General features: G+C 33.6%; 1 protein-coding gene across 1 annotated transcript; it reads right to left on the bottom strand.

Annotated features, from left to right (window-relative positions):
• Positions 1-9,177: 9,177 nt before the first annotated feature.
• LOC107490589 (uncharacterized) lies at positions 9,178-13,734 on the bottom strand. The gene is made up of 7 exons (XM_016111369.3): positions 12,758-13,734; positions 12,140-12,178; positions 11,974-12,044; positions 11,111-11,175; positions 10,631-10,720; positions 10,425-10,517; positions 9,178-9,938 (listed from the first exon to the last, which is right to left on the bottom strand). The coding sequence occupies exons 1-7, from the start codon at positions 13,234-13,236 to the stop codon at positions 9,537-9,539; spliced, it is 1,239 nt and encodes a 412-aa protein (XP_015966855.1). The 5' UTR covers positions 13,237-13,734; the 3' UTR covers positions 9,178-9,536.
• Between the last annotated feature and the right edge of the window lie 636 nt (positions 13,735-14,370).

The raw sequence follows: 14,370 nt of genomic DNA, 5'->3' as shown, positions 1-14,370 counted from the left end.
TCTCATTCCTAATCTACTTAACTCATAGCAAAGACGGTTCTTCCTTACACAATTTATTATGTCCTTCCACAGACCATTTGATTTAGGCACATTGTGTTCGCAAAATGGATTTGCCAATACAACCCCATTACAAGAAGATATAATCCTCTTCCACATAGGTTTATTCTCGTTAGAGTATTTTCACCACAATTTGAACAAAAGTGTTGCATTCTTGATGATGATATCACCAACACCCAACCCTCCATACTCTTTCGGCTTTTGTATCATGCTCCAACTGACAGTTGAAAGTTTTGTTCTTCCTTCTTTTGTGTCCCAAAAAAATATTGATTGAAAGGATATGATCCTTAGCCACTGCATTCGAAAGTTTAAATAAACTCAGATAATACAATGGTAAATTATTGACCACCGATTTTATAATTGTCAGTCTCCTCAGTTTTGACAATATCTCAGATTTTCATTGGATAGTTTGTTCTCCATTTTTTCAATGACCGTCTTCTAAGTTTTAATACGCTTAAGACTAGCTCCCAACAGAATACTCAAATAAGTGATCGGCAAATTTTCTGTAGGACAATTCAAGACTTCAACTAACCGACAAGCTTCCTCCACCGGAACATACACTAATATAAATTAGGTTGCACTTTTAGTAATTTATTAGAAAATTTGACATCATCTCAAAGCATTTCAAAATGAGATGGAAAACCTTCTCTCTTTTCACTTCCAACCCTTATGCATCCCATATTTTTTGTTCTTATAATCATTTGGTTCAATACTTCTGCCACTAGAATAAATAAGAATGGAGAAATTGGGTCTTCCTAGAGTAATCCTCTTTCTATTGAAAATGGTTTTTAGTTGGTGAACCATTCACAATAATCAACATAGCCGATGGCTGCGCCTAACTTGAGATTTCTCAAGTTAGGTGTGGATTATTAAGGAATCAAGTGGTCCCCAACTCTCCAAGAAGCAAGCACGCAATCTTCTATTAATTCTGATTTAAACTTTATTTTATTTAAAAATAGGAAAATATATTATTTAGTTTTAGAAAATATATTTTACATTAATTAGAATTAGATATAAAAAGGGAAAAGAATCAGCCATTTAGGATCTCTTCACCTCTACCTCATTCTGTAAATTACAGTTTACCTGAATTTTAGTTTTCCTCTCTGAACCATGAGCAATTAAACCTCCACTGTTAAGGTTAGGAGCTCTGTCTATTGTATAGATTGATTATGTTGCTTTTTTTCTATTTTAATTTATGTACTGATTTATATTTCAAGAATTGTTTTCGTTCTTTATTTTATGAAATTGGGTGGAACGGAAGTATGACCCTCTTTCTAATTGAGTTCTTGTATAACTTGGAAAAACTCTTTACTTGAACAACAGCTTGAAAACATATTCTCCTAAATTTCTAATTATCTGGATTTAACGGGATACGTGACATATAATCCTCTTATATTTGGATAATTAGGATTTTTGTGGCATATAACTAGAATTGAACTTCACCCTCTAATTGGAATTAATTGACCAAGGAACTTGCGGTTGATGAATTTTAGAGGAGATTAAAAAGGTCTAAGGAATTAGGGTTTAGTCATATATAATTTGCCAGGAATTAATCTTGCATGATTAAAATAAATTAATAAGAAAAATCAATCCGAAAAATAGATAACTGTGAAGCCTTAACTGCTTTCTCCTTATTTTATTCCCAACTTATTTATTGCCTGTCTTTTGATATTCTGAGTTTCCTGTTTAATGCTTTTTGAACTCTCAAACACCATTTTCTATTTGTCTAACTAAGTAAATCACTTAAGCATTGTTGCTTAGTCCATCAATCCTCGTAGGATCGACCCTCACTCACCTGAGGTATTACTTTGTACAACTCGGTGCACTTGTCGGTTAGTTTGTAGTTGTAATTTCCGCACCAAATTTTTAGCACCGTTGTCGGGGATTGACTGTGATTGACAACTACTGGTTGTTTGATTTCTTAGATTAGGCGTTTTTGCTTTAATTTCATTTAACTTATTTCTTTAAATTTAAAAAAAATTGATTTATTAAAATTTTTTTCTCTTAATTTCCGAAATTAAGTTTGGTGTTCCCTCAGTTATTTAATTACTTAGATTAGATTTTTTTTCAATTAATTTTCTTCTATTAATAAATTCTAGTTTTTATCTTTTTTTCTATTATTTTCTTTTTTGTTTTTTTTTTTACTTGTCATCTAGTTCCGTTTTCCCCCTTTCCCCTGCGTTCCTTTTTTTTCTTTTTACCTTATCATTTAGTTTAATTTTAATTTGTCAAAAAAAAATTGCATTCCTTTTTTTATTTTATTTATTTATATATAATTTAAACAAAAAAAATTTCTTTCTGTTCTTTCTTCTTTACTTGCTTGTTTACCACATAGTGCATTTAATTCTATTTAGTGTTTTGTTCTAAGGAAAAATAATGGAGAGACATGGGTTACTACTCATACCCAGGAGTGATTCTTATTATTGTGGATGGAGGAACTACCCAAATTTTGGTTGGCAAAGTCAAAACCAAAGAAACTTCAGTGCTCCATGTTCCAACTATCAAAAACCACCATCTCCATATTCATACCAAGAGCCACCATCTCCCTATTCATACCAAGAACCACCTCCTCTCTATTCATATCAAGAACCATCATCTTTCTACCCATATCAAGAGCCACCATCTCTCTATTCATACCAAGAACCATCCTCTTTTTACTCTTATCAAAAACAATCATCTCTTTCTTATTCATATCAAGAACCATCATCTATTGAGCTTCTCATGAAAGAATTCATACATGATATAAGGACGAGTGTCAAAAATATAGAGAAATATGTGCAGTTGATTATCAAGCCCCAGGAAGAGGAACAAGAAAATTTCTTCCCAAGAGATATAATGCAATATCCTATGGAAGAAAGTGAGGAAATCAATCAAAAGAGTTCATACTCTAGTGAATTAGAGAACCTTTCACCCTCACACATGGAAGAAGAGGAAGATGCACAAACAAAGGATGATGATACACAAACAAAGGAGGAAGCCATGCACACTCCATACGTGCACATTCCAATAATTCCGGAGGAAGCCATATAAGTCCCTATAAGTCTATGCATGCAAGCTCCTGAGAAGAAAAATCTGAATGCACTACCCACATTTGAATTGAAGTCTTCTCCCTCAACACTTAAATATACTTTTCTTGGTCCTAATGAAGTAGAAAGTGGCATAGAATGTAAGTTTATTGAACCACCAATTCAAGAAATTCTTGATGAAGGGTACACTCCAACCATCACACAACACCCAAATTTTGAAATCAAAGAAGTGAAGGCAACCAAGGAAAGCACTAAAAAGGGGATTGTGACCAAGAAACAGAAGAAAATATCTTTGAAGAAGAAAAGGTCAGCAAAAAACAATTCAACCTCTACCCCAACAAGCAAGGTGAATCAAGCTAATCACAATAAAAGAAAGCTTGTTAGGAGGACTTTATATCAGGGGGAACTAATCTTCACCTCTCCCCCATTGGAGTCATTTCTTTTAACCAACTGAAAGAAGAGGAAGAAAATTCATCAATCAAGTGTCACGCTAGTGACATTAAAGAAGTGCTTGTTGGGAGGCAACCCAACTACTAGTATCCTTGGTTTTGCAGTTACTTTAGTTTTAATTTTATAGTTATTTTGATTTTAGGATTATAGTTATTTTAGTTTTGGTTTTTAATTACTTTATCTCATTTTTGTTTAGAATTTGTCTTGTTTTACATGTGTTTTGGTCATGCAGAATGATTAGAACAGGAACAGGAGCAATTAAGAAGAATTTTTGACACCCTATTTTCAGCTTTTCTTTGCTTGAGGACAAGCAAACTTTTAAGTTTGGTGTTGTTGCTTCGCTTTTGGCCTTTTCTGTTTATTTTAATAGCACCAAAGGGAGATGAATGTTCTTCATAGAGGAATGAGATGGCCACCAGCATAACTGAGGTGGTTGAGTTCCTTTCATTCTATTTCTCTTCCGTTCTTATTTTGTTGTCTTTTGTTTTCTATTGCTTTGATTTCCTGCATGATCTTTAGTGCTTTCAGTTCTTAGATTTAGTTTCATTCTGTTATTTGCTTTTAGTAAAAAAATAAAAAAATAATTGTCTCATGTACCACTCACTGAGCTTGAATCTAAAAAGAAAAGAAAAAGAAGTGATGTATTACATGACAAAATTGAGTTTATATTTAAGAGTAGTCTTATTTACTTAAATGTGGTGGTGTTATCTGTGAATTTGAATGCATGATATGAACAGTGCATATTTGAATTTGAATCAAAGGATGTTAATGTATGAGGAATAAGAATTTAGAGAACTATTATGAATTCTCTGAAGTAAACAAAAATTTAATCCTTGAAGCAAAAGAAACAGCAAAAGAAAAATAAAAGCAAGGTCCAAGACTTTGAGCATCAATAACTAAGTAGGTCAGACATGATTAAAAGCTCAAAGAGTTGTTTCCTTAGTCATATGCTTGTGGTGTTCTTGTGTCAAGTAATCCTTGAGACAGAATATTTAGAGTCGAGACCAAATGCAGTTAGCAGAGTATGCCCAATGCTTTGAGCACCACTGTTTGGGAGTGACTGAAAAAAAATCAGAACTTAAAGAGAGTTTCCCAATTAAGTGCTTGTAGTGTTTTTGTGTCAAGTCAAGCTTGAGACAAAACATTTAAAGTCACGGCTAGGCTCAAGGTGCAAAGCACCAATGAAAAGAGAACTACAAGGAAAATTACTGTGGTCAAGGATTAAACTGAAGAATAAAGATAAGAGAATTCGTAATATAATCCGGATTCTAATTCCGAAAGACAGTGACAATCTTCTGATTCAAAGGAGAGTGAGATGCCGAAACTGTTCAGAGTTACAATGAATAAACCCCATTCTAAGAATAGACTTGAGAACAACTGAACTCTCATTTCTCATGCAAATTCACATCTTAATCATGTACTAATTTTGGTTGCTTGAGGACAAGCAACAATTCAAGTTTGGTTTTGTGATGCGTGAGCATCTTTCCTACCTTTTCCTAGTGAATTTGCATTTAATTTATTGAGTTTAATCAAGAATTAATTATCTTTTAGCCACTATGGATGCTACTTTGAGTCGTGTACAATTCTATTTATTTTAGGTAGCATTCGGATGAATTTGATGGAGTTTCTGCAGAAAAAGAGAAGAAGGCAAATGATGCTGTCAACCTTGACCTCTCTACACTCAAACCTAAATAACTCAAGCTACAGAAGTCCAATTGATGTGATTCTAATGGCGTTGGAAAGCTAACTTTCAGAGCTTTTCAACGATATATAATAGTTCATACTTCTTCTCCATTAATTTGGCCATGGCTGCGCCTAACTTGAGATTTAGGCGTGGATTATTAAGGAATCAAGCGGTCCCCAACTCTCTAAGAAGCAAGCACGCAATCTTCTATTAATTCTGATTTAAACTTTATTTTATTTAAAAATAGGAAAATATATTATTTAGTTTTAGGAAATATATTATACATTAATTAGGATTAGATATAAAAAGGGAAAAGAATCAGTCATTTAAGATCTCTTCACCTCTACCTCATTCTGTAAATTACAGTTTACCTGAATCCTAGTTTTTCTCTCTGAACCATGAGCAACTAAACCTCCACTGTTAAGGTTAGGAGCTCTATCTATTGTATAGATTGATTATGTTGCTTGTTTTTTCTATTTTAATTTATGTACTGATTTATATTTCAAGAATTGTTTTTGTTCTTTATTTTATGAATTTGGGTGGAACGGAAGTATGACCCTCTTTCTAATTGAGTTCTTGTATAACTTGGAAAAGCTCTTTACTTGAACAACAGCTTGAAAACATATTCTCCTAAATTTCTAATTATTTGGATATAACGGGATACGTGACATATAATCCTCTTATATTTGGGTAATTAAGATTTCTGTGGCATATAACTAGAATTGAACTTCACTCTCTAATTGTAATTAATTGACCAAAGAATTGGCAGTTGATAAATTTTAGAGGAGACTAAAAAGGTCTAAAGAATTAGGGTTTAGTCATATATAGTTTGCCAGAAATTAAATCTTGCATGATTAAAATAAATTAATAAGAAAAGTTAATTCGAAAAATAGATAACTGTGAAACCTTAACTGCTTTCTCTATATTTTATTCCCAACTTATTTATTGCTTGTCTTCTGATATTCTGAGTTTCCTTTTTAATGCTTTTTGAACTCTCAAACACCATTTTTTGTTTGTCTAACTAAGTAAATCACTTAACCATTGTTGCTTAGTTCATCAATCCTCGTGGGATCGACCCTCACTCACCTGAGGTATTACTTGGTACGACCCAGTGCACTTGCCGGTTAGTTTGTGGTTGTAAATTTTTGCACCACTCACCAGGTGGTACAGACCTGCCCTCTCCAAATACGGTATGATCCTGTCATGCAGAGGCATATTCTATTGCCTCCGGACACTAATAATTCACCTACTAGACTATAACAGGTGAGATGAATAACCAAAACCAAGTGAGATTGCATCACTCGCAACCATTCTAGGTTCAAATTAATAAGGCTCTAATATAGTAAACAAATCTTTAATTCAACATAACCAAATACTAAACATAACGTGATATAATCTAAATCTTATGTTCAAGAAAACTAAAAAACAACACTTATACTTTTTTAAATTTAAGAATGCAAATTTAACCATGACGTTCAAGTTATAAAATCTACTCTTTAAACCTACCTGTTTAAAAGTTCAAATTTCAAAACTTTGTTTTCAAACATAAACGCTTAGGAAACAACAAATTTGAGTTTCAACCCTATGTCTTAAACACAAGAGGAACATCACTCTACTTAAACATTTGGACCTATCTCCTAATTTCAAAGTCCTAATCCTAATTAACAAATCCAAATCCTAAATAACCCTCATCCTCTACTACATTTCTCTGTTATATGAAATAGAATGAATAAAAGATAGCAGGCTTACCTCTTCGTTGATGTTGCCTGCTACGTGCGCAACACCATTCAGACGGTAAAGACTGCGTTCATCTGCCATGATTCTGGCATAAGAAAAATCCAAATCACTCCACTTTTTCACCTCCTCCTCTCTCTAGAAACGTACTTTCTCTCTCTAGAACTTGGAAGTGTTTGAAATGAATAATCCGCTGCACCCCTTCCACGTATTTATAGTAGAGAATAAACCGCTGGACCCATTCTACGGTTTATGCTCATTGCATATTCCAACAGAAACCGTGGAACCCCTACCACGGTTTCTATGCATTTGAATTTTCAATGTAAACCTTGGAACCCCACCCATAGTTTACATGCATTCATAATCCATAGTACCCCTTCCACGAATTACATATACTTCTGAAAAATTGAATTTTCGTCTCAAAACTTCAAAAGTTGTATTTTGGTAAAATTGAAACTCAAAAATTTTATATTGGTGAATTACCCTTAAAAAAGCTTCCAACCAACATTAAAAACAAAATAGTTTTAATTAAATTTTGAACTAGACCCAAATTATGGACTATAATATCTCAAAGATATATTGACGGTAATAGTAATAGAGTGTAAAAATAAAAATAGCGGAAGTAGTTATTAAATTAGCAACAGAACATGAAGGGGGTAACAACTACGGAAAGGTTATTCAAGTTTAAAAATTGACAAAAATGTATTCTAGAAGTAACTGATATTTGACATTAAATTAATCTATAAATAAAATTTTAAATACACATTATAATAATTCAATTTTTCTTAAAAAGCACTTGAAAACTCAAAAATACTTTCAGTCTCCCTAGTACCAAAAAATAAAATTGAAAACCTTAAATAATTATTTTGAAATCTGAACTCAAATTGATATTCTATCTTTTATTTTTAATTAAAATTCTTTATTATTATTTTTTCATCTTCTTTTTTCCTCTTTTAATTTTTGTATTTTATTTTATCTTTGGTACTTTATAACATTTTTTTATTTTTAATTTTATTTTTAAAACTATAATTGAAATCCTAAAACACCAAAAAAAAAAAATCGTTTCTACTCTTTGAATTAAGATTATAAAACAAAACTAAAAAATTGTTAATTTATTTACTGTTAGCACTCAAAGAAAGAATCGAATAAAACCACCTCATTCTAGAAGAAGACAACGTCTCTTTTTTTGCAACAACTATGCCTTAGACAGATTTTCTACGCGCAAGAACATTTCGCATTCATTGTGGAGCCGAGTTTATTATCAGCCCGCTTTCTCTGTTTCCACTTTCTTTTTCTCTTTTTTTCAGGACTCTAACCACGATCGACAAGCAAACTCTTCCACTGCGAACTCCAGCTGAGTTGTTAGCCATAGTCACTGTACTACAGGCCTAAAATCAGAGGATGACCGGGAGAAAATATCCAATTCCAGAATGGTCGGTAGAATGAAAATGTTGACACAAAACATCACAAGAAAGCAATCTAAATGATAATCACACCTCGAAAACTAACACTAAGGAAGCAGCTCTCCCAAAGAACAGTCCAACCCTTTCTCCGATAACATCATGAGCTTTTAGTTGCATGCTAACTTCACTCTCCCGACAACCCTCAAGTCATATGAGGAACTAGGTGATCGAATCTACGTTTTACAAAATTTCATTCTATGATGCTATCGTCCATTGAACAGACTTCAACTATACCTTGACTTCCTTTCCTAGTTTTTAGATGGTGATGTTACTTTGTTGTTTTTTTCTTTTCCCTTGCCTCTTGTAGGTTCTATTTCCACTTCTCATAATCTTGTCGACCTCTTTACTAACAATAAAATCTACGCCCATGACTTTGATTACCTTGACACAATCAAACAAAATTAACATGAAAGTTTCCGAAACTACATGACAAAATTCAGCAAAATAGCATACAAATTTCCGACTTCAACTCTAATGTCTCCATACTTGCGAACGAGGTCTCTGCCCTAATAAGTTTCAAGAGACCATTGTTTGAGCCAAGTTGAAGACTAGCGAAAATTCGTGAAAAGACAGACAAATAGAAATAGAACTCGGCCAAACTCAGCAAAACAAAAACAACTTTCAAAGTTTAAACCAAGAAGATAATAAGCATAGTAAGTCTCAAGTTGGACGAGACAACCGGAAACGATTCAAAAAGATTCAACATCATCGTGAGCGTGCGTTAGATATGTATACGTTAACTGCAGAGTAAAAGAGACCAAAATTTTGCTATCCACCACCACAGCTAATTGCTATAAAGAAAACATTATACATTCCATATAAAAATAAACGAGGCATTGCACCTTCACGCATCCACATAACTTTTTCACTCTTTTACATCACATGAAATATCACAAAGGATAATCTCCAGAATAATGACAACCGAGAACAATAAATTCAATTCAATTGCCTAACTAGAGATCCTTTTTCCCCTCTCCTTCACTGCAAGGGCCTTAACAGCAATCACTCGAAAAAACAATATAATTGCTGCTTATTCAAATTCTCTCCTAGATTAAAAATTTCTAGGATTTTTTTTTTTCTTTTTTGGTTGTTTTTTCTCCCTTAGCGTTGTTCTACCTAACTTCACACTCTTCTATTCAGCCATTGAATAATACATTCTATGATTTCATCTCTTTCAGGCTCAAAGAGAAGATCATGCACAAATCCTTCATATAACTTTATGGTTTTGTCAGATGATGAAGCTTCTTCATAAAACCTCAGAGAAGCACCAGGGTCAGTTACAGAGTCAGCAGTTCCATGCAGAACAATGAACGGAACTCTTATTCTTCTCAGGTTCTGCTGCAAGTAGCTTGTGATCCGGACAATCTCGTAGCCAGTCCTCGCTCTAAGGGGACCCGTGCATACTAACGGATCAGAGTATTTAGCCAGCAGAGCCTCGGGATCTCGAGTTACCGGCATCCCTTTCTTGTATGCAGCACGACATTGGTATCTTGGCAGCAGAAATGAAACTAGAGGAGCAATTACCTGTGTACACCACAAAAAAAAATGGACATTAAAAAATTTATCTACCTATTCCTTCATCCATTATGTCATAAACCCACGTGTTTCAAAAATTTAAGCTGATAAGAACACACACGGATGATTATATCTCCAACGAGTCCATGAATGGCTTGTATAGTCCTTCTTTCTCTTTTTATTTCTTATACTGAAGCAGCTTTTTTTAGAAGCTAACAAAGATCGAATTCTAATTGTTTGTCATAAAAATTCTGATACCACATTATTAAAACTAATTTTTCCCAAAAACTTAAACTAATAAGAATACACACATGAATGGTTATATCTGTAACACGTCATAACAAGAATAAGTGGTAAGAGTGCTATTATCATTAAGAATGGATTAAGTTGAATTATATATAATATGCTGATAAACATGCTGTCTAAAATTTTAGGTACTTAATCTATTCGTTTAAATCAATTATACACAAAGAAAAGGGTACTATGCTTAATTACCAACAAAAGAGGATTAGAAGGCTCAACCCCAACGGCAGGTGCTGTGAAAACAGCTCCAGTGATGCAGACTTCAACCTTTGGATCAAGTAGTGCCTACAACAACATAGATATCACTATCGGCGAAAGCATGAATCAGTTTTTGTACTCATTATTAGGTTCTTAACCCTTGTTTGCTGCTAAGTTAAGTTCATGAGCATAAAGCATACCTTAAGAGTAATGGCTGCACCTGTTGAGTGTCCATAGCAGAAACATGGTAGACCCGGATTTTCAGTTACAACCTTCTCAATAAATATTTTCTGTATATCATAAAATATAGAAAGGGTTCTTATATCAGAACAAAGTTCAAAAAAGAGCAATTGAGTTGGAAACATTACTATGTAATGAATAAAGTTGTGTTTGATAAATGTCTCCGGATAGAAGATACAGATACTTAGAGACGAAGACAAATAAAAAAGCTTGGTTTATGTTCTCGTCTCTCATGTTCCTTGTTTTCTTATTGGACAATCAATCATCGATTGACAAAAAATCATCAATTTTTTGTCTCTAGAGAGACACATTTTGCCTATAATCACATCTATATCTGTCCCAACATTTCTGTATTTCTATCCTGTGACGATTACCAAACAGCACCATATTGAATTATACAGTATTCCTCAAGATTGTTATCGATGGATAGCAAGACATACCAAATCGGAAACTGCATAATCAAGAGAGTGAACATATGCATGTAGTCCATCACTTCCACCATGACCTAAACAAGAACACAAATCAGAGTTGAGAAAATGCTAAGCTTACAAGTTTTACAAGTTTTCAGGACAGGTTTAACAGCAGGACAATGATATCTATTTGTTAATCTATACCAAGGTTCATTTGCTAAAATAAAATCCATATTTTTCCTTTTCAAATTTAACAGACACAATCTATGAGCTATGATTGTGAATCTTATTTTACCTAGCTTATTATGCACTACAAGTAACAATAATCTTACTTATAAATAGGAGCTTCACATGTTTACTTTATCGCACAAATGGGCATCCATAATAACTTAGCCCTGCAACATCCAAATATAGATGCATGTTGAACAATTGTAATAACTAAACTAGGAAAAAAGGACAAAATATTAAAAAGAAAAAAAAATTATCATTGCCTCCTACAAACTACAATATGTTCAAAGGATGACATGAAATTTTGAACTTCACAAACATATATGTATCGATCCTGCTACGTCTATGCCCTTTATAATAAATACCGTTTGACACTAGTATTTTCTTAACAACCAAGCACGCGTTTTTTTGTTTTGTTAATTAAGAAACAATTTAAATACACAATTAATTAATAACAATCTACTTTTATACGAGTGTCAAGTGTTTGGTATATACAAATATTTTTCATTTATTATTCAATGCTGGCTTACTACATATATAGGTATGATATAATCATATTTCAACATGTTAGGATCAAAATTTTATAATGATAATTACTTTTTTAAAAATTTGTAATACATATTAGGGTGGAATTAACATTTAACACAATTTGATTTGTGACTTACCAACCCAATCCATGGCATAAACCTTGTAGCCACTAGCATTCAGCTGCTTTGCAAAATGACCATATCTGCCACTGTCAAAGAACAATATGCAAAATGGGTTCAGCAACATAATATTATGAGAATTGCTAAATGATAATGGCTTCTCAAACTGACAGAATTCACGAACCTGTGTTCATTAAGTCCATGCATCAGAATAACTAGTCCCCTGCACATAATAGCAACGAATTAATTTGCAACTACAAATTCAAACCCCCAATGTAAGAGAAAATACAGCCCGATACACATGCATCCCACATTAACAAGGAGTTTATGAGATTGTTTTATTTCTTTTTGGTTTAATTACTCTGGTCCCGTAGTTTTGCGAAATTTTTAATTAGGTCTTTATATCTTTTTTTTTCTCTTTTAATTGAGTCCTTGCATTGAATCCTTAACACTTTTTTTTCTTTTTATTTGATTCGAGTGCCTGTACCAATTTTTTTAGTTGGATCCTTATACAATTAAGCCAATCACTGCCAAGAGAAATCTAATTCAAAAAAAAAATTGGTGCAGGGACCAATGTTGCAAAACTATAGGTCGCAACTCGCAACCGAGTAATTAAACCTTTCTTTTTTGCCGAAAATCACAAGCTAAAGTATCTTCAATTTAGGGTATAAAAATTCAATTCAGAATAGGGGAAATGAAAGACCTAATGCTAACCCAGATCCATAACCAAACAACAATAACCACCATGTGTTAACAGAAAAATCCAATTCCCATAAGAAATAAAAAATCATAAATATAATACCTGATCTGAACAGAAACTGGGGTCCAAGATTGTGTGAAAATGCTGTCACCTCTTTTTGTCCCTAAAAGCCAATAATCCCTAACACAATTTTTATCATCATTATCCTCCATTACTCTCTTTATGGCCAATTCCCTCCTTGCACCTTCATCCACCGCCTTCAACGCTGCCTTCATCGCCGCCGCAGCACCACTGCTACCACCGCACCCACTCCTCCACGGCACCATTTTAGCCGCCGGAACCCTCACCACCGCCCCTTTCCGGTGGTGGTGATGGTGGTGGTGGTAGCAATCATCATACTTCATCATCATCATCTTGTCTTCCTTGGAATTTCTCTCAACCGGAGAACCTCTTTTCCTTCCTCTGAAGGGAAACAAAAGAAGCATAACAACCGCATTGATCAACATGAAGAGACTCTTCACCGCTCTTAGAGATATCAACAACGCACTGCTTCCTTTCAAAATGAATGCCTCTGTCGCCATTCCTTTTTCTTCTTCTTCTTATTTTTTTTGTTTTTTTTTTTCGTTTTTCTCTTCCTTCGAAACTCCAAAACTAATAAATACCTTCCCTCCTTCTTCTTCTTATGAACGAAAAAAAAGGAAATGGAAATGGAGACAGTTTATTATATACGCGTGTTACAGAGAATTTTGCACAAGTTCGCACGCAAAAATAGGTGTATTACCAAATATAGGAAGAATCCTAAAAAAGGGGGAAAGGAAGAAGAAGAACAACAACAACATGCAATAATGCAAGAAGAACAAGCACAAAGTTAATTAGCTTGAACAAACTGCGTTGGTGTATTTATTATAGTAGATAGTAGAATTAGAATGCTGATAATGAAGATAAGAATGATGGAAGCTTTTCTGTTTGTTTCTTATTTTTGAGAGTATAAATTTCTGGTTGCGTTTTAAGGAAGAGACGTGAACAGATGAAGTGGTAACCTGTGAAGGACACGTGGTATTTTGAGGCGGTTCGAGAATGTTTTATTTTTTTGTTGGGAAGTGAAAGTGAGATGAAGATACTAGAAGAAGAGAGTCAAAAATTTAAAACTATTGAACAATTCATCATCAGAGGTTGCGCCAATCGATCTCAAATAGATTTCATCAAAGGAAGTGGGATTTCATGTGGGGCTGTTTCGTCTTGTCTTTTTCTCTGTTCTTTATTCCTAATAAACAAATTCTTGTAAGAATTGCTACAATATTATAAGTGTCTTAATGTCGACAATGACATAATTAGTCATAAAATATATTTCATTTAGAGGCACGCTACACATTCATGTAACCATGTAATTAAGTTAGTCCAAATTTAAATAGAGTCACGAGCATTAATAACGAGTGAAAACACATGTTCAAAAATTTTTGTTACTTTGCGCTCACTATGAAAAGACGTTACTTCTTCCTCAACACGAAACCGTTCATTCTCTTCAAATCTCTTTCAAAATCACTCAAACTTCAGTCACGTTTTCTGTGAAAACCACTATTGAAAAAGAATCGCGAGAAGATTTGGCAAGAAACAACAAAAAACGAACGACAGAGATTCGCCTTCCTCCTCCTCCTCATTCTCCTCCTTCTTTTTCGCGTTCCTTCTTCTTCACGTGTTTTCTCTTTATCTTCATT

This window comes from Arachis duranensis, chromosome 5 (genome assembly GCF_000817695.3).
Source record: "Arachis duranensis cultivar V14167 chromosome 5, aradu.V14167.gnm2.J7QH, whole genome shotgun sequence".
Classification (NCBI taxonomy): domain Eukaryota; kingdom Viridiplantae; phylum Streptophyta; class Magnoliopsida; order Fabales; family Fabaceae; genus Arachis; species Arachis duranensis.
This window is presented reverse-complemented; position numbering and strand designations above follow the sequence as displayed.

What these genes read in the sequence shown, in the direction of transcription:
- LOC107490589 (XM_016111369.3), bottom strand. Translation starts at nt 13,236, where the DNA reads ATGGCGACAGAGGCATTCATTTTGAAAGGAAGCAGTGCGTTGTTGATA. An exon ending in TTATGCCATGGATTGGGTTG is followed by an intron (nt 11,176 to 11,973) that starts GTAAGTCACAAA and finishes GTTCTTGTTTAG; the next exon opens with GTCATGGTGGAAGTGATGGA. An exon ending in GTGCAGCCATTACTCTTAAG is followed by an intron (nt 10,518 to 10,630) that starts GTATGCTTTATG and finishes ATGTTGTTGTAG; the next exon opens with GCACTACTTGATCCAAAGGT.